Source organism: Alosa sapidissima, chromosome 2, assembly GCF_018492685.1.
Source record: "Alosa sapidissima isolate fAloSap1 chromosome 2, fAloSap1.pri, whole genome shotgun sequence".
In the NCBI taxonomy this organism is placed as follows: domain Eukaryota; kingdom Metazoa; phylum Chordata; class Actinopteri; order Clupeiformes; family Clupeidae; genus Alosa; species Alosa sapidissima.
This window is the reverse complement of record NC_055958.1, coordinates 16960087-16978489: the sequence shown is the minus strand read 5'-3', so window position 1 is coordinate 16978489 and position 18403 is coordinate 16960087. Positions and strand designations below refer to the sequence as shown.

Sequence of the window (18403 nt, the reverse complement as noted above, 5' to 3'; positions counted from 1 at the left end):
GAAAAAATGACTCACCATTGGACAACATATTGAGTATTGTGGTGTAGCAATACTTTTTGGACAATAATTGCTAGCTTCTTGGTTACCTCTAGCCTGATGTTGTCATGTTCAAATTGGCGGGACTGAGCACCCAGGCTAGGTCACCTCTGTACACGCGGAAAATTAACTCACCATTTATTTTAACAATATCATCGTGCTATATCGTTGGTATGAAAGAATATTAATAATTTATCTGAGGTGGCGGAACTGCGTCCCCCCCCCCCCCCCCCCCACACACACACACACTTTAACCCCTGCATAGATGGAGTTCTCAAAAACACAAGTTTGATGGTGTTTTAATTTGGGAACAGAATGGACCTCTCTACAATGCCACAATTGACAGCAATGGATCCTAATATGTTTTGAATCACCTCTTTATAATGTATTTGTTAAGATAGTAGAGCCTTGTGTGCATGGAGAAAAAAAATAGAGACTTGACAAATCTTATGACCATGATCCACATATAATTTCCTTCTCTTTGGCCATGTAATATTAAATAGTAACCTACAGAAAGTAAATGACAGCTAACATGATTGTCAAAACAATCCCCCAGAAGTCAGTTTAAGCTAGTAGCCTATGCCTCTGGTCTGACAACATTTTAAAGAAATAAAACAATGTATAGGCCAAAGTCATAATGTTCACTTAGGCATATAACATTTACTTAGATTATGGATGTGTATTGGTAATGTCAGAAATGAAGGCACTGTATCAACAGATGGATTAACTGATGGCTGAGAGAGGAGAATTCTTTCACACAAACATACGGGCATTTGTAGGCGTTTGAGGGTGTTTTTGGGAGTAACCAGGTACGCCATGCTGTTGGAGGTGCAAACAAACGCTGTATCGCCATGGAGATCACATAGTAAGGAGCTGCCTCAAGGGTTTAAAAAGTATTTTGTCCTTGTATAATGAAAACACAATTTTATAGCCATCCATGTGTGTTCACATCTGGCTCTTTGGCTATCAAATTGGTATAGTAACTGTAATGGGCTATTTGACGTCTTTAGAACACTAAACATATGGGAGGTGTCAAATGTTGAGTTACTCCAGTCTAGATTTTTTTTTTTTTTTACGTTAATCACTCCTATAATGTATTTCTATTGTCTATCAAACGTATAGTGCCTGTTTCAAAGTTAACTGATGGTCAAATCAACCAAAACTCTGATATTGTTTGCACCTCCAATTTGTCTGTGACATAAGTTTGTGTGAAAGAATGAGAAGAATCCAGATGAGTTCATGGGGAAATTCAGTGTAACCTTTATTACCTTGTGTATAACCCTTATTACCTGGTCAAAGATGTGCTCTTGATTCATCTTGGCAAGCAAGTTCATCTTTTGAGCCTGAGCCTGTCCCTCTCCTGACATGGCTGTTCAACACATAATCAAGGTAACTAACTGAGTCCTTAGCAGTGAGTAGCCTACAGTGTTTGCAACTAAACCTTAAAACCAAAGGATTTGTTCAATGTTATCTTTGACTTGAACAGGATTCTGTTTTCCCTAAATGGAGTGATTATTATCAGACATCCACCTACATTCATTCGACATTCAGTAGTTCTGCGTTTAGGCTATGGTTTTATCTTTGTGTGCAGAATCATCTGCAAATAAAAACTTCCTTGAAGAATCCCACAATCACAACTTTTTCTATACTTCTATCATGTAAAGGCTACTTTTTTTTTTTTTTTTTAAAGCTCAGACTTTTATTATGACATGGACTTCCCAGAATCCTTCACAAGAGGTGGATATATTTTTATCAGGCCTTCCGGGATTTGTAGATACGCACCACGAAAATGGCGAAGATCGCCAAAACACACGAAGGTAATAATACAATTTAAAGTGTAAGGTGAATCAATAGAAGTGGGATTTATATATTGTGCATGTTAAAGCTTTCATTGCAATTTGACACAATATAATGAATTTGTGATGCTGCTTAATGTTTTTAGTATGCCATTTACAGTGGGCAGATTACGGTGAATACATAATGGCGTCAAGACAACGTAGCGATAGCTAGCGTGGTGTTCAGCTAGCGAGGTAGATAGTTAGCCTAGATATTGCGCACTCAAAATTGCATTTACTTGAGAAGTTAGCTACTTGGATTATATTCATCGGTTATTCTCTAGTTTGAAACAGGCAGCTTTACCATAAATATAATGTTCCTTGTGCCAATCTGGTGTTTGCTAAATGAATCTGTTTGTGTATGGCCTGTAACGTTAACTCCAAAATGGCGCATGGAAGTTGGTGTGCAAACTCAAATGTTGACATGCTCAACTTAAATTGCATGCAATGCCGTGAACGAAGTTACACACACATTTGGTGGTGTGGTGTTGTGTTCTAAACAAAAGTACCATTCCTTGTATCTAACGTTAACGTTAGCGCTAGCAGAGTCTTCAACTGAAACGTGTGGGCCCACCCCTGGCTAATATCACCGTTAGTTAAACTGGCGGCGAGTGGTCTGCGTAACTAGCTACTCAATTAATTTAACGTTAAATCAAATTAAATCTTAGTTTTACCATATACATACTTATCTACATTGGTTGCTTAGTGAATTGAGATATGATCGGTCAGTGTAACGTTACGAGAGGCTTTTAGTCAAACCAGCCACATTGATGTAACCTACGGAAGAATGACCGTGTTGGCACGGTTCGCTGTATCACATCGGTCACGGAAGCGTTGCGTTATGATCACTGAAGTCGGTCAAATTTTATGTTGATGCACTAACGTTAACGTGCAAGGTTTTCTAAAATGTAATTCTCTAGGTTTTCTAAAATGTTATTTCACGAGACTCCTCACAGTCTACGTAACGTTGACGTACTGTAATGTGTTGTAAGGAGGCCCCGTTATCAACACCTCACTGTTGTACATGGAAAGGTACTAGGGTCAGTAATTATATTAATGTTTAGGCTACATAATTACATTTCAGCATCAAAAAAGCATCGATGAACAGGGTAAGATTTCAGACATTGTTGTTGACTCCTGAAAACTAACACGTTTGAGGGAAGTTAGAAAATTCTACATTTTATTATGATGTATTGTTGGTGGTTGTATAAATGATAACTAGAGGGCGGTTTTTTTTTTTTTTTTTTTTTACTTTAAGTTAAAATATATTATTGCACACGTCCAAGTGCGTTGACAATGTTGGGCTTTAGATCCCTGGTTGATTTTTCTGGTGCAAGACACAATGAATAATTTGACCACACTTTTTTAATCTGGTTGGATATGTCATTCAAATGGTTATGTAAACTATTTTGAATATGAGTTTATCTGATTGTTAGTTGATGTAGTGTTTGGGAAAATCCTCTCTAAATGTTTAGGCTATACCGTCTGTTAAAACTGGTTACATTAGTCTTTCCCTCTGTCATTTGCAGACATAGAGGCGCAGATCCTGGAGATCCAGGGGATGAAAGCCGCTCTGGTGGAGCAAGGAGAAGAGGGTGTTGGGCTTGATTCCACTGGATACTACGACCAGGAAATCTATGGAGGCAGTGACAGCCGCTTTGCAGGATATGTCACCTCCATTGCTGCCAATGAACAGGAGGATGTAAGTCCATCATTTTATGTATTTATTTATTTTAAACAAAAACCTGCTGGACTGGTCCCCTTCCACTGCTCTGGTGTTGAGGGGGACCTGATGGCTCTGATGTCCATGTTTTTTTGGCTGTGGATGTGTGTACATGCTGGGATAGCCAGGCACTGCCAGGCTTAACCAGACAGTTTATCTCCTTTTTTGTAGGACGACGAGGAGGACTCTTCGACCAGTTTACTGGGTCAAAAGAAACCAGGATACCATGCTCCGGTGGCAATACTCAATTCAATACCACAGTCCGATGAGCAGGTGAGCAAAATGCTATTATTTTCTACTCTGTTCAAAGTAGTGCTTTCCTGCACAGAATGACATTGTTGACCCATGAATTAACTCTCATATTGTGCCGTTAATTTGTGAATTAATTAATTTGTTGTGAACTTGACTAAATCAACCTCTTGTCTTCTTGGTTCTTTCAGTACGATCCGTTTGCAGAGCACCGGCCACAGAAGATCGTGGACCGTGAGGACGAGTACAAAGCTCGCAGGCGTCAGATGATCATCTCTCCAGAGCGACTCGACCCGTTTGCAGATGGTAAATGTCATGCCACTTCTCCTCCCGCCATATTGTTTGTCCTCTTTCCATCCTGATATGCACTACTTGTTCCTATGCTTCCCTACCCCACCCTCCCAGTCAGTTACCAGAACCACCTGTGGTCCAAACCAGCCTTTTCTTCTGGTGCTTAACCCTTCGAGCACCACCTATTCGCTTGCTCCCCAGACAGGCTTTCCCTTCGTATCTCTCTCTTTCATTTTGCCAAGGGTCAGATGGGTGTACTCTCCCTCCACAGCTCTTTGAATTCAAAATCTCCAAAATTGTTATCAAGGTTTCCTTGACGGACAAAACAGAAATGTAAAGGGTGCCTTTACAATTGTTAAGATGGAGAGAGGTGCGGCGTGTTTTTTGGGGAGTGGAAGTTGGGTGCCGACTTTTTAAAGTGAGCCCAACCAGACGTGGGTTGCAGGTAGGTGTGTACATGTGTGTCTCGAAGGGTTAATGGATCTGGGTGAAAATGTGGAGTTTTTTTTTTTTCATGATGTGTGGTTCAGAAGCTAAAGCAGGGCATTTAAACTCTGATCTAATACAAGGCTGTGCAATAAAGAAACATGAAGACATGTTGCAGTTCTTGACCACTTAGTCCCTTTGGCACTCTGCCTTGGACGTCAATGAAATCACCCCCTCCGTCACCTGCTGAAGTCAGCTACACGTATAAGCCTAGGTCTGGTTTCTGAGCCGATGGAACAAAGATGTGCTCATAGTTTATTTTTAGAAGACCTCTGAAAATCTTCATATAGGCTTATATGTATAATCATGCTGTTAATCTGACTGGACCGCTCACAAACCCTCCGATTTGCTGCAGACTCCTAAAATCTGTGGTATTTTAGTGGTTTAGCATAGTAATAGTTAGCACAAGTCCTTTTGTAATGGCTTTTTTACTACACTAGAGAAGTACTGTTCCATTATCTTTATATCAAAGTTCATTTCTAACTTGAGAAACCTCTTAAAGAATATGGCACTTTATAGTGTGCTGATCCTACCCAGCTTATCAGCCTCTTCACTCAGTGTTCAACATAATGCCCCTCTTAAGTGAAGTCTTCAGCCCTCATGTGGCTTTTTGTATAGTTATACAGTTGAGACACTAGTGGGTTGACATTTTAGTGGCAATAGTCATGTCATGACCACCTGTGGTGCAATAGCTACGGGATGTCAAATATATCGATCTGTCTTGCTGTTATATAATAGCTCTGCATATCAGTGTCATCAAATGTCCACTGTGGGCCACCGTTGATGGTCCAGTTGGCAATATGTGGGGCACATGGGAATAGCACTCTTGAGAAAATGAGAATACCGCATAACTTCTCCCAGCTAAGAGCAACTGAATGGCTGTGGTGACCCTTAAAAATCTCTTGCTTGCCTACAATTCTTGGTACTCTCAAAACTTCCTGTTGGCCTTCTGCCCCTGGAAGTGAGTTTTGCTTTTCTTTCCCAGACTTGGCCAGAAACGGGAATGTATGGCTGCTGATGACTACCTAGCAGTGGCCTTTGGTTTTCTACTGACTATTTGTTCTGGCTTTACTTTCCATACAGTTCCATGCACTCAAGACGTTTGCGTTTTCCCCAGAGTTCCCCACTGCCTGTCACAAAGCCTAACTAGTTCAAAAGGGGTCATTCACATGCACCCATCAGTAACAGCCAATGATAGGCTAACCTTAGCACCTCTGCAAAACTTAACATAGGGGACTGTCAGCCTGCATGTAGTTAGCTGGAGATAGACACACCATCTGCTGTATGCAAAATTGTTGATGTAAATATACTTCCATTTTACATCTACTGTAAAATGGAAATATATATATTTAAAATCTGTGTACTACAATTCAACCGGCCCATACTAACTGTCCTTAATTTCTCTCCTACAGCAGTACTGCTTTGCCAGTCCTGTCTGCACTCTCTTAAGGGTGCAGCAACTCATCCTGTGTAGGTTATGGTGAACAAAGTACAGAAGAGAGGTTTTTGTTTTGGTAGTTATATCAGGGCCCATGGAGGCCGATCTTTGGCCTGTAACGATGAGGCCACTGCCAGAGTAATGCTCTGTGTTTGAAAGATGACTAGAAATACAATTGCACGTTAACATCAGAGCTACAAGATGAAGAATCCCCTTATTACTCCAGCAAAGAAAATAAAATCCATAAGTGTCCCAAAGAAGAGGAAGTCACCCATCCCAAATTCAAATAGAATTGAAAAGTCAAATTGCTCTGTAATTTACTTTGTCTTCATTTAGTAATTCTTTGGGGAAAAAATCCAATTCAGTTTTTTCTCTCTCATTGAGGTGTTAGTGAAAAGAGTTTTTTTTTTTTTTTTCTTTTTTTTCTGAGTGACGTCCACATCACAGGTGGTATGCTTTTGTGTGTGAGTTCCAACCCTTTTCCAAAGTGTTACTAATGGTAAAGAGAAATTTTCTAGGCTTCTTTTCTGCCGGTTGAAGTCTGACTGCAGATGGACCCTTGGCACAGAAAGTGTACGTATTCTGGAGAGCACAGCCCAGGACCCCCTGCATCAATGATGGCTATATCCTCTCCTTAACTCCTTAAAAGACAAACAAAGCAAAACGAGTCAATCAATGTACCTGCCTGTTAATGTATCAGAGCCATGACTGTGTGTAGCTGTATGTAGGGCTGTTTGTTTCCTTTGTGACCGAGCTGTAATGAACACCAGAGGAGAGTTAAGTAAAGTCAGACTGACTGTAAAGTGAAGGGTTAGGTGCCTGTCTTGTTTTGCTTATGTGTGAGTGTGTGGGCGCAGCCGTTGCAGCTCACGTCTGTTTAACCGTCTGGTATGTATGTTGGTGCTCTTTCGAATAGGGGGGAAAACGCCAGACCCAAAGCAGCAGGCTAGGACCTACATGGACGTCATGAGGGAGCAGCACCTGAGCAAGGAAGAGGTGCGGTACCGTCTATCACTATTATTCTCACCCATTCTTTTGAATACAGTACAGTTAACTTAAATTCAATTACTGCCGATTACTGTTAACATGATGATTGGGGCAGTGGTAGCATAGTGGCTAGGAACTGAGCTAGCAGGGAGTAGCCAGAGAAAGTTGAGGGTTCAATACCCGGCTGCCACAGTCGTGTCCTTGAGCAAGGCACAACCCCGTGTTGCTCTGGGGTGCTTTGTGTGTTATAGTCAGTGTTGATGTTTTCCGCTAATATGCCCCATGTTGGTCCCTCTCCACAGAAAGAGATCAGGCAGCAGCTGGTAGAGAAGGCCAAGTCCGGAGACCTGAAAGTGGTGAATGGCTCTGGTGCCTCGCAAGCCCCTGCCGCTAAGCGCAAGCGCCGCTGGGATCAGACCGCTGACCCAGGCACGCCCAGCAACTCCACCCCCAAGAAATTGTCCAGCTGGGACCAGGCTGACGCTGGCTCTGAGGTAACCTCCAGGCTTACAAATCCAATTGAAAGGACATGCTGTTTTGACTAGTTATGGTTTTGGTATGATATGCGGGCGTGTTGGACTAGTGGTAACGTCACTGACGCAACGCCACTATTATTATTATTATTATTATTATTATTATTATTTGTTCTTACTGTTGCTTATGTATCTGGTTTTTGGTTTTCCAGACACCGGGACACACACCTGGACACACTCCATCCAACAGCCGCTGGGACGAGACCCCAGGTCGCCCCAAGGGCAGTGAGACGCCCGGTGCCACCCCCAGCTCCCGCATGTGGGAACCCACCCCCAGCCACACCCCCGCCGGCGCTGCCACGCCCGGGCGAGACGCCACCCCCGGTCACGGCAGCTCCACGCCCAGCGTGCGCAAAAACCGCTGGGACGAGACGCCAAAGACGGAGAGAGGTAAGAGACGTGCTCTGCATCAGTCATGCTGTCGACGTTCTTGCTTAAGTACACAAGTGGGGGAGTTGGGCAAACGAAGCCGTGTCTCGAGACTGACGTCGCCTCTCCAAATGCCCTTTCCCCAGAGACCCCTGGCCATGGCAGTGGTTGGGCCGAGACACCGCGCACAGACAGAGGCGAAGAGTCTGTAGGTGAGACGCCCACCCCCGGTGCCAGCAAGAGGAAGTCCCGCTGGGACGAGACGCCCGCCAGCCAGATTGGTTCCTCCACCCCTCTGCTCACACCCGGAAAAACTCCCATCGGCACGCCAGCCATGAACATGGCCACCCCCACCCCAGGTAAGTGTTAACAGTGAACCAGTATGCACAAATAACACAATATTCCTCCGAGTTGTGGTTAGTTGAGACGTGTTTGTTGAACAGCAGTGGTTGGTTGTGTTTCCAGGTCACTTGATGAGCATGACCCCAGAGCAGCTGCAGGCCTGGCGCTGGGAGAGGGAGATCGACGAGAGGAACCGCCCACTCACTGACGAGGAGCTGGACGCCATGTTTCCAGAGGGATACAAGGTACTTAATGTCCACGTTAGGCCAATTGCTAACGGCGATGTGAAAAGGACACAATCGGTCATGAGAACACGTCATGCCAAGCACGTGCCCGCATTAAATTAAGAAGCATCCTATTTACGGTCCCATAGTGACATCAGCTTGAAATGGTCTCCATTTGTTTTGTTTATAGAACCATGTATTATGGGTTTGTTGTCTGTTTTTTTTTTTTTGAGTGTCTTACTCCATGTCTTAAATCTCTCCAGGTTCTGCCACCACCCGCAGGCTATGTTCCTATCCGCACCCCGGCCCGCAAGCTCTCGGCCACGCCCACTCCCATTGGGGGCATGACTGGTTTCCACATGCAGCAGGAGGACCGCTCCATGAAGCAGGTCAACGACCAGCCCTCCGGCAACTTGCCCTTCCTCAAGCCAGATGACATCCAGTACTTCGACAAGCTCTTGGTGCGTTTTTTTTTTTTTTTTTTTTTTTATATATATATATATATACACACACACACACACACACATACACATCCTCATTCAGACATGACTTTATTCCTGACTTTTTTTACATTTTTACCTCAAAACGCGAAATTAGTTTAACTTTGGGTGATGCAAGATGTTGCATCCCTATAGTAACGACAAGTCTCTTAATGTAATTAACCTTCCATGATCTGTGATGGGCCAACGAGGTTGTGGTGTTACGATGTTGTGTCTAACCTGAAGCGTGTTCTATGATTTCAGGTGGAGGTGGATGAGTCCACTCTGAGCCCTGAGGAACAGAAGGAGCGCAAGATCATGAAGCTGCTGCTGAAGATCAAAAATGGCACCCCACCCATGAGAAAAGTGAGCCCCCCCCCCCTCCCCAATTTAACAGCCGCTCATTCCTCTTTTTTGTGCAGTATAATCCATTAAGCTGTACTTTAAATTGATTTCACTCTTGTGTGTCCTCCCAGGCTGCTCTGAGACAGATCACAGATAAGGCGCGGGAGTTTGGCGCTGGACCCCTCTTCAACCAGATCCTGCCCCTGCTCATGTCTCCCACACTGGAGGACCAAGAGCGCCATCTGCTGGTGAAAGTCATTGATCGCATCCTGTACAAGCTGGATGACTTGGTCAGACCATATGTACACAAGGTGAGTTGAACGGTGGATGCATTGTTTTTCCCCCTTCACTAGACCTCAAGGTTTGGGATAATTCAATATCATTTTAATGTTCACACCTTCTGCCCTTGTTGCTTATTGAGGAGTAGGTGACCATGAGAAATACTTAGTTTGCTGATTAAATGTGGTCCCCTCTGTTGAACAGATCCTGGTGGTTATCGAGCCCCTGCTGATTGATGAAGATTACTACGCCAGAGTGGAAGGCAGAGAGATTATCTCTAATTTAGCCAAGGTAAGACCCTGCTAGTTCCTACGTTGACACATTTCATCATAGATTAATTAACTTGCATCTGAAGTGATGCCCTGTGAAATTGACCTAAGCATTTTATATGAGTTCTTGCCTCGGCTTGTTTAAAAGATGCATGTTTGGTGGTTTTCCCCAGGCCGCTGGTTTGGCCACCATGATCTCCACCATGAGGCCCGACATTGACAACATGGACGAGTATGTGAGAAACACCACAGCCCGTGCCTTTGCCGTGGTGGCGTCCGCCCTGGGCATCCCCTCCCTGCTGCCCTTCCTCAAGGCCGTGTGCAAGAGCAAGAAGTCCTGGCAGGCTCGCCACACTGGTATCAAGATCGTCCAGCAGATCGCCATCCTCATGGGCTGTGCCATCCTGCCCCACTTGCGCAGCTTGGTGGAGATCATTGAACATGGTCAGTCTAGTTCTAGCTTTTCTGTCCTTCATCCCATTGTTTGCTTTGATAATTCTGTATATTCAATGCTGCACGCTCTCTAAGTCGTACATCAGAAATGTGCATCTAAGCGGCCTTCCTTGTTGTTGTGTGTTCAGGTCTGGTGGACGAGCAGCAGAAGGTGCGCACCATTAGTGCCCTGGCTATTGCTGCTCTGGCCGAAGCTGCCACCCCATACGGTATCGAGTCCTTCGACTCCGTGCTGAAGCCCCTGTGGAAGGGTATCAGGCAACACAGAGGAAAGGTGAGTCTGGATCCCTTTCAGCATTATGAGGCTTTTATTTTATTATTTGTTTAAAGCGGCACTGTCTTCATTTGAGTCAGGAGGGCTAAAGCTTTGTTGGTCTTTTCTCCCAGGGTCTGGCTGCCTTCCTGAAGGCCATCGGTTATCTGATCCCGCTCATGGACGCAGAGTACGCCAACTACTACACCAGGGAAGTGATGCTTATCCTTATCCGAGAGTTCCAGTCTCCCGATGAGGAAATGAAGAAGATTGTGCTCAAGGTGAGCCTCGCTGTGCCACATGTGATCAGCGCACTCCACTAGCATAGCACAGTCGCTGCAGCATATGTACAGCCATGTTCAATTCTGTGCACAGGCTTGGATGATATAAAAGTTGATATGGCCCACAAGTTCATCTAAACCTTGCACGGTACAGTTGAAAATGTACATGGTTTAATACGTTTCTGTTCTTGTGTGTTTCATAGGTGGTGAAGCAGTGCTGTGGCACAGATGGTGTTGAGGCCAACTACATTAAGACCGAGATCCTTCCCCCGTTCTTCAAGCACTTCTGGCAGCACAGAATGGCCCTGGACAGACGCAATTACAGACAGGTAGAGCCTACGAACCCAGATTAATTAATTTATTAAAAATAGTTAAAGCTTTTTAGATATGGTATACATGTATCTGACATGACGTGTATCAGTTTGTTTAGATACCATCTTGTGTTATAGTGCACCCCTACTTAAAGTGTAACGCTATATATCACTAAAAATCCTGTCTCATTCCACAGCTGGTAGACACCACAGTAGAGCTGGCCAATAAGGTGGGAGCGGCAGAAATCATCTCTCGCATCGTGGACGACCTGAAGGACGAGGCTGAGCAGTACAGAAAGATGGTGATGGAGACCATCGAGAAGATCATGGGCAATCTGGGCGCCGCCGACATCGACCACAAGCTGGAGGAGCAGCTGATTGACGGCATCCTGTACGCCTTCCAGGAGCAGACCACGGAGGTGAGGAGCCACTCGCATGGGCTTAAGGGATTTAAATAGTGGGTAGAAGGATATGGCTTGTGGGGATGTCCTCCGACATGCAAACTGTTTGATGTTACTAATGCCGGCCTAACATTGTACGATTTTCGTGCAATTACACAGTCGGTGATTTACATTTCCAAAGTCGGACAGAAATCATGGAAGTTGTACGGGACTTGCGGTGCGCTTCCTGCAACTAGATCGTTTAGTGTAAGGTGCCAACCTTAGCGGTTTTAAGTCAGTCGGAGTCGGTCTTTTTCTAGTTTTGGCGTTATGACTTGTAGTCCAAATCAAATGTTGACATGAACAATATAAAAAACAATAGTGAACTCTCTGCAACACCAAAGAGGAAGAGGCAAAGTAGGCGACAGCTGTAGCCTATATGATTATTTGTTATTTTGTTTCTTATAAATTATTAGTCGGCTATTCCATGTGACGGAACAACTGTATATCGGTTAGGGATGTCACGCATGAAACAGTGCTGCTGAAACACGAAAATATGACTTTGATATGAGCAGGCTATCGTTTGAGTTCCTGTTATAGTGCACGATGGGAAATAATTTAAAGGAATCTAGTTGCACTCTTGTAATCAGAGATCCTGCAAGATCCCTAGATGTTGCATAATCATAGTCTGACTCCATGGAGGTATTATATATAACTGGAGAGTGTGATTGAGTCCCGTCCTCCATACAAATGAATGGCGGAGGCTAGGCTAGTAAATCCGGCCAATTCATAGTCAACACCATATTGAACATTGGGGCTCGGATCCAGCGCCAGTCAGCTCTGACCATGCGCCAAGTTCCAAAGCTGAAAATGATGCATGGACCAATGTCGATTTTTATTGGATATTCTGTAAAAAGTCGTCCTCCAGTTCAGAGGGTGTCAGTAATGCACATACCTTGCTTGCCACCTAACAAGAAGAAGAAAAAGTTGCTTGGCAACGCGCGTGGAGTCGCCTGTTTGGCTGTAGCCGCCGGATAGGTACCCGCACACCAACATGTACGCGCATGAGACCTTGTGCCCAACACAGACTTTCGTGCACGGAGCTGGTTCCAAATACTCCATACGGCGCCATACTTGGCATATGCCAACATGCCGAAGCTAATCTGCACGCTTTTGACCCCCTGGACTAGTCTGTAGTCTTTCAAAAATCATTTCCAGGTCTCTCAGTGTAAGGAGGGCATTAGTTATATTAAAGGTACATGTTGACCTAGAAGTTTTGGCTTTTAGATATAGCTCTTTTAGTATGAGACAGATTCAAAAATGGTGAGGTGAATTGAGGAATTTGAAGCTGATGCCATTTCGTTCTCACATCAGTAACTTGTGTTTGTCTTCTCCAGGACTCTGTAATGCTGAATGGTTTTGGTACTGTGGTCAACGCTCTAGGCAAGCGTGTGAAGCCCTACCTGCCTCAGATCTGCGGTACCGTCCTCTGGCGTCTCAACAACAAGTCTGCCAAAGTCCGTCAGCAGGCCGCCGACCTCATCTCGCGTACCGCCGTGGTGATGAAGACATGTCAGGAGGTGAGTGGAAGGGGACGCACATGCGCGCACACTGGGAAAAGGACATTTAAAAGATGCACACCTTTAGACACATGCATTAGTGGCACACTTGTGCAGCCTTTCCTGTCCTTGCTAATATTTGTAACCTTGTTTCCCATTGTAGGAGAAGCTGATGGGTCATTTGGGTGTGGTGCTGTATGAGTACCTGGGAGAGGAGTACCCAGAGGTCCTGGGCAGCATCCTTGGAGCACTGAAGGCCATTGTTAACGTCATCGGTCAGTAATTCCCCCAAACATCCAAATTCTTCTTTGGCTTGTTAGTATATGGTAATCAGGTGACGGCAGTTAAGCCACATATTAATTTGATTTTACTTTAACTCTGCAGGTATGCATAAGATGACGCCACCCATCAAAGATTTGCTTCCGCGTTTGACTCCAATTCTGAAGAACAGACATGAGAAGGTGCAGGAGAACTGTATTGACCTGGTGGGCAGAATTGCTGACAGGTCAGTGCCGTCCAGCCCTATGAGCAATCGCAACTCTCCCTTTTTATGAAGGGTTACTGAAAATTATGGTTTAAAAACAACCTCATTAATTCTCATAGGAAATGCCTAATGTATCCATAGCTATCTGTGTATTACAGCTTGCCGTGAATCACGAGCACAAGTGTCTACCCACTGTGTTTATCCAGTGAAATATGGCAGATTTTCCATAGTGAATTCCAAGGCTTAAGTGCTGGTCTCATGTTACAGGGGAGCTGAATATGTCTCTGCCCGCGAGTGGATGCGCATCTGCTTCGAGCTGCTGGAGCTCCTGAAAGCCCATAAGAAGGCCATCCGCAGAGCTGCTGTCAACACCTTCGGCTACATTGCCAAAGCTATCGGGTAAGTTTGGGTTTCGTTTTGGCAAATCTAGTCCTAGTCCTAGACCTTGACATACAAGGGTACTGGATAGACACCATAGCAACCAACACTAGGTAGATGGATAAAGATCATGGCTTCAGTCGTCAATATGCAGGGCTTAAAGTGTTCAGTCACTGTGCCTGAATGTGAAGATTTGAAAATAGTCAATATGCCTACAGGACTATGACGTCTTCAAAAATGTTTGAGAACGTCAGGCTTAGAATTTTCTTTGCTTTAAGCCCTGACTATGTCAGTCTTTATGTGATCGTAATAAAATGGATAAAGATCATAGCTTCAGTCGTCTATGTCAGTCTTTATGTAATAGTAATAAGATGGACACTATTGAATCCATCAGAGTTGAAGGGGCAAGTGGAGTTTTATTGGTCACTTACCACAGCCATATGATCAACTAATAAAAATGTTGCATGCTCTCTTTCCCTTCCTTAGTCCTCATGACGTATTGGCCACACTGCTTAACAACCTGAAGGTGCAGGAGCGTCAGAACCGCGTGTGCACGACGGTTGCCATTGCCATCGTGGCCGAGACGTGTTCCCCCTTCACCGTGCTCCCGGCGCTGATGAACGAGTACCGGGTGCCAGAGCTCAACGTGCAGAACGGCGTGCTCAAGTCGCTCTCCTTCCTCTTTGAGTACATCGGCGAGATGGGCAAGGACTACATCTACGCCGTCACGCCTCTCCTTGAAGACGCGCTGATGGACAGGTGAGGAGACCCGCCTCTGATTGTAACGTATGGGTTTACAGAATAACCACTCACGGAAGAGTAAAAAAAAAATCAGAAAATGTAACTATGATAAAAGTGTTAACATTTGAGCATGAATGTTCACTTTTGAAGACAGCAACTTGTTAGTACTTGTAAGAAACATTACTTATCTTATCGGGAAATGCCTCCCCGATTGATGTATCGTGTGATTATATGATGTATCACAAAATCAGTGAGTTAAGTGACTTTGTGCATGAATGATGTTTAAAATGTACACTGTAGTGTAAATGATGACGGCATGTGTTAAATTTTGCCCTTGTACGGTGGGCAATCCTTTCTTCCTTCACTGACCGCTCTCTTGTGTCCCTTGTGCAGAGACCTGGTCCACAGGCAAACGGCAAGTGCTGTGGTGCAGCACATGTCCCTGGGCGTGTACGGCTTCGGCTGTGAGGACTCGCTCAACCACCTGCTCAACTACGTGTGGCCCAACGTGTTTGAGACGTCGCCTCACGTCATCCAGGCAGTGATGGGCGCACTGGAGGGCCTGCGAGTAGCCATCGGACCCTGCCGCATGCTTCAGTACTGCCTACAGGTAAGACGTCACCACACACACACACACACACACACACACACAAATCCTCAATTGACACCAGTCAATCCTCCCTATGCCGTCAGCAGCTTTAGATCTTTTGGTTGGCTCACTTGGAATAGTTAGTCTTAAACTAAATCAAGTATGAGTCTTAAGAGTGATAACCCTGATCTGATCTTCTGGGTTGGGATGGTTATGGGGGACCCTTGGTTTTGTTTCAGTGCTAATTTCATGTTTGTCTCTCAACAGGGTCTGTTCCACCCGGCCCGAAAGGTGCGAGACGTGTACTGGAAGATCTACAATTCCATCTACATCGGTTCCCAAGACGCTCTCATCGCTCACTACCCACTGGTCTACAACGACGAGAAGAACCCTTTTGTTCGATTTGAGTTGGAGTATTTCCTGTGATCATACCAAACCTGAATGTGCACTCGTTCTCTCTCTTTCCTGTCCTTTTTGTCCATCCTTCCTGGTTTCAAGGACCTGCTTCATTTTTTTTATTATTATTATTATTATTGCTATTATAGTTCTCTGTTTGTGTGCGACCAACAAGCTACGGCCACTGTAGCAGTAGATTGATTTTTAATAACGAGCTTGTAGATGTTTTGTGTTTGGAAAAATGTTTTCAATGAGGATTTGCAGTAGAAGGCAAGTAGCAACATTGCAAGAAGTAAAACAAAAAAAAGCTGGCAGCAAGGCCTGGTAAGCATTCTATTACTTATGTCATGGTTTCTGTGTATTATGACCCTTAGGAAATGCCCCTCAATCTTCATCAATCACCCACCTGTTCTTATTGAAATGCTGTTTAATTTGAGCGAATAAACATTTGTGTATAAAACTCTCAAAGCCAGTGGGGTGTCTGTCTGGTTGTAACCTGATCGATGGCTGCAAAACAAGTTCGCTTGTAGTGGGTGAAATGATCTGAGCTGTTCATATCCTGTGTGTAACAATGTAACCTTCATTGATTTGGGTGCACCCAGTAGGTGTTTATTTTGAGGTAGTTTCAGGGTTATTATTCCAAGCATTATTTCTACGTTGTCAGTGTTTGAATTGCTATATCCAGTTGTTCTAGTTTGGCATGACTGACTTCTGAGGTTTGGCTTTCCACCAGTAGGGCAGTTCCATTCAAATTGGGTAGAGATTCAATGTCTCATGTGCGGTTACCTATTAAATACAGACAATTTTATTGAATGTGAATGGTCTTCAGTTTTAGATGCATCACATGGATATCCCTGGATATCTTATTTGAATTATTTTTAATAGATTTACACAAATAAACCGAGGTATTGCAGTGTAGATCATTGCATTGGGCTAGATCACCATCAATGCAAGGTGAACAGAACACCACCTGTTATTTCTGTATATACAATCAATTGGTACCCATATGTATTTTAAGTCAACTGTAAAGGGAAAATATAAGCAACTGAGGTTTCCCCATTTTTCAGATTTACACAGGAGAGGTGTTAAATCTCTAAAGCTATAGCTAGGGCATTTCCCACACAGTGGCCAATCCTATTTAACATCAGGAGGAACACACTGACCAAAAGGAAGGGGGGCAGCAGAAAGAAGAAATGAGTATGTATTTGTATTAGGATGGTTGGGGGTGGGGGTTTGCCACTGGGAGCATGTGCCTCTCACCACGGTTACAGGGATGGAATGTGTTTTGACTGGAGCCAGGGGCAGTGTTAGCTCAGAGGCCCGCTAGATTAGCGCTAGGGTGGAAGGAAGCTGGCACACTACATTAAACACGGCTCTGTCCATTAAGTGTAAGATGTGTGGTCACTGGTTAGGTGAGCTTTTCTGAAGCTTTCACGTGCCTGGCAATCCCTGCCTCAGACCCATAGAAAATGTAATAAGCTGCCTATAAGATTTGGACTTGAAGCAGAACAAGGTTGGTGACTGAGCGATACTTAAACCGATCCACAAGCCATAGTACCATGGTAGGCTATGCAAAGCATATGCCAATTTATCAGAAAAAACTTAACTTTAACCAGCAGCATCGTTGTCGACCACACATACATACTGAGGATTTGTGGACTGTTGTCCCTTACAAAACAAAAAAACTGCAACGTGTCAAGAGTGTCAAAACAGCAGTTTTTGATAAATTCTTTGCACATGTAGTAATGCAGTATTTTGGACATGAGAAATTGCATGGCGACAACTACATGGTGAAACTGCTTTGTACTTAATACAAATTGCAGGTTTTTTGTCACATAACTGCAGATATTTTGTTGTAAGGGGTGTGTTGTGTTGTGTGTTGGATTGCTGTGTGTATCAGTAGTATTATCGTCATTATCCGTTAGTTTGTATATGTATCAGTCTAATGATAATTTTGGTTTAACACTGCTGAGACTGTGGCCTGAAACTATAGGCTATTTTTCAATGTGTAGACCTGCATGAAATAAATCAGAGAGATGAGTTAAACCTAACCTATTTAGAGTCACACATGTGTATTACACATTAGTTACATGCAAGCCTTCCTGGTTACAAGATATATACAATGGTTCACTTTGTTTTTGATAGAGGCAACCACCAGCATAGCCAAACATTTGGCAAGGAGCACCATTCCTTCCTGTTTTCTGTATGAGAAACACCTCTGGAATGCATTTTCTTAAGCTTTTCTTGTCATGTGACTAAGTCATACACCTGCAGTGTGTGTGTGTGTGTGTGCACTTGCATAATGTGTGACAATATAAATGTGCATAGTGCGTGTCGTGTGTGTGCGCGCGCCTGGGGAAGGTCAAACATAACACCTCTGTATTGTTATTACAAACATTGCAAGATGTCAAGATGTTCAAAACAAGGTGAAGTCCTACCAAAACACATGAACAAGGCCATACAAAACTAGTAATACTATGTGCAACGCATATTTTCCTTTTTTGACCAGGTTACACTTCCCAGCATTCATGGACGTATGACTGAAAGGATACAGCCTTATGAAATTACAGCGGATTATAACAACCCTACAGTATTTAAAACACGTGAGGGCATCAGTGTTGCAATGATGCGAGAGCTTGCTGGTAGCTGGCCTCATCGGGGCCGATGACAGCTCAGCCCTGTGTCAGGCTAGA

At 44.2% G+C, this 18403-nt stretch overlaps 1 protein-coding gene across 5 annotated transcripts; it reads left to right on the top strand.

The window, feature by feature from the left end:
• Window positions 1-1752: 1752 nt before the first annotated feature.
• sf3b1 (splicing factor 3b, subunit 1) lies at window positions 1753-16178 on the top strand. 5 transcript variants are annotated; one of them, XM_042080180.1, is made up of 25 exons: window positions 1753-1853; window positions 3401-3573; window positions 3766-3867; window positions 4035-4149; window positions 6975-7054; window positions 7348-7539; window positions 7731-7968; window positions 8094-8306; window positions 8413-8534; window positions 8777-8974; window positions 9257-9358; window positions 9469-9648; window positions 9821-9907; window positions 10059-10329; window positions 10467-10612; window positions 10726-10872; window positions 11076-11201; window positions 11381-11602; window positions 12961-13143; window positions 13286-13397; window positions 13507-13627; window positions 13874-14005; window positions 14471-14743; window positions 15119-15335; window positions 15582-16178. In XM_042080180.1, exons 1-25 carry the CDS (start codon window positions 1826-1828, stop codon window positions 15738-15740), a joined length of 3939 nt encoding a protein of 1312 aa, XP_041936114.1. In that variant the 5' UTR covers window positions 1753-1825; the 3' UTR covers window positions 15741-16178. The 5 variants fall into 5 exon arrangements, with proteins under 5 accessions (XP_041936114.1, XP_041936148.1, XP_041936140.1 ...); XM_042080190.1 differs by lacking the exons at window positions 1753-1853; window positions 3401-3573; window positions 3766-3867 and adding an exon at window positions 6577-6631 and having other exon boundaries at window positions 4045-4149; XM_042080214.1 differs by lacking the exons at window positions 7348-7539; window positions 7731-7968; window positions 8094-8306; ... (15 more) ...; window positions 15119-15335; window positions 15582-16178 and adding an exon at window positions 6577-6631.
• Window positions 16179-18403: the final 2225 nt, after the last annotated feature.

Coding starts and splice junctions, on each gene's coding strand:
- sf3b1 (XM_042080180.1), top strand. CDS start 1,826: ATGGCGAAGATCGCCAAAACACACGAAG. Junction 4,150..6,974: donor ACTCGACCCGTTTGCAGATG/GTAAATGTCATG, acceptor TCTTTCGAATAG/GGGGGAAAACGCCAGACCCA. Junction 7,055..7,347: donor AGCACCTGAGCAAGGAAGAG/GTGCGGTACCGT, acceptor CCCTCTCCACAG/AAAGAGATCAGGCAGCAGCT.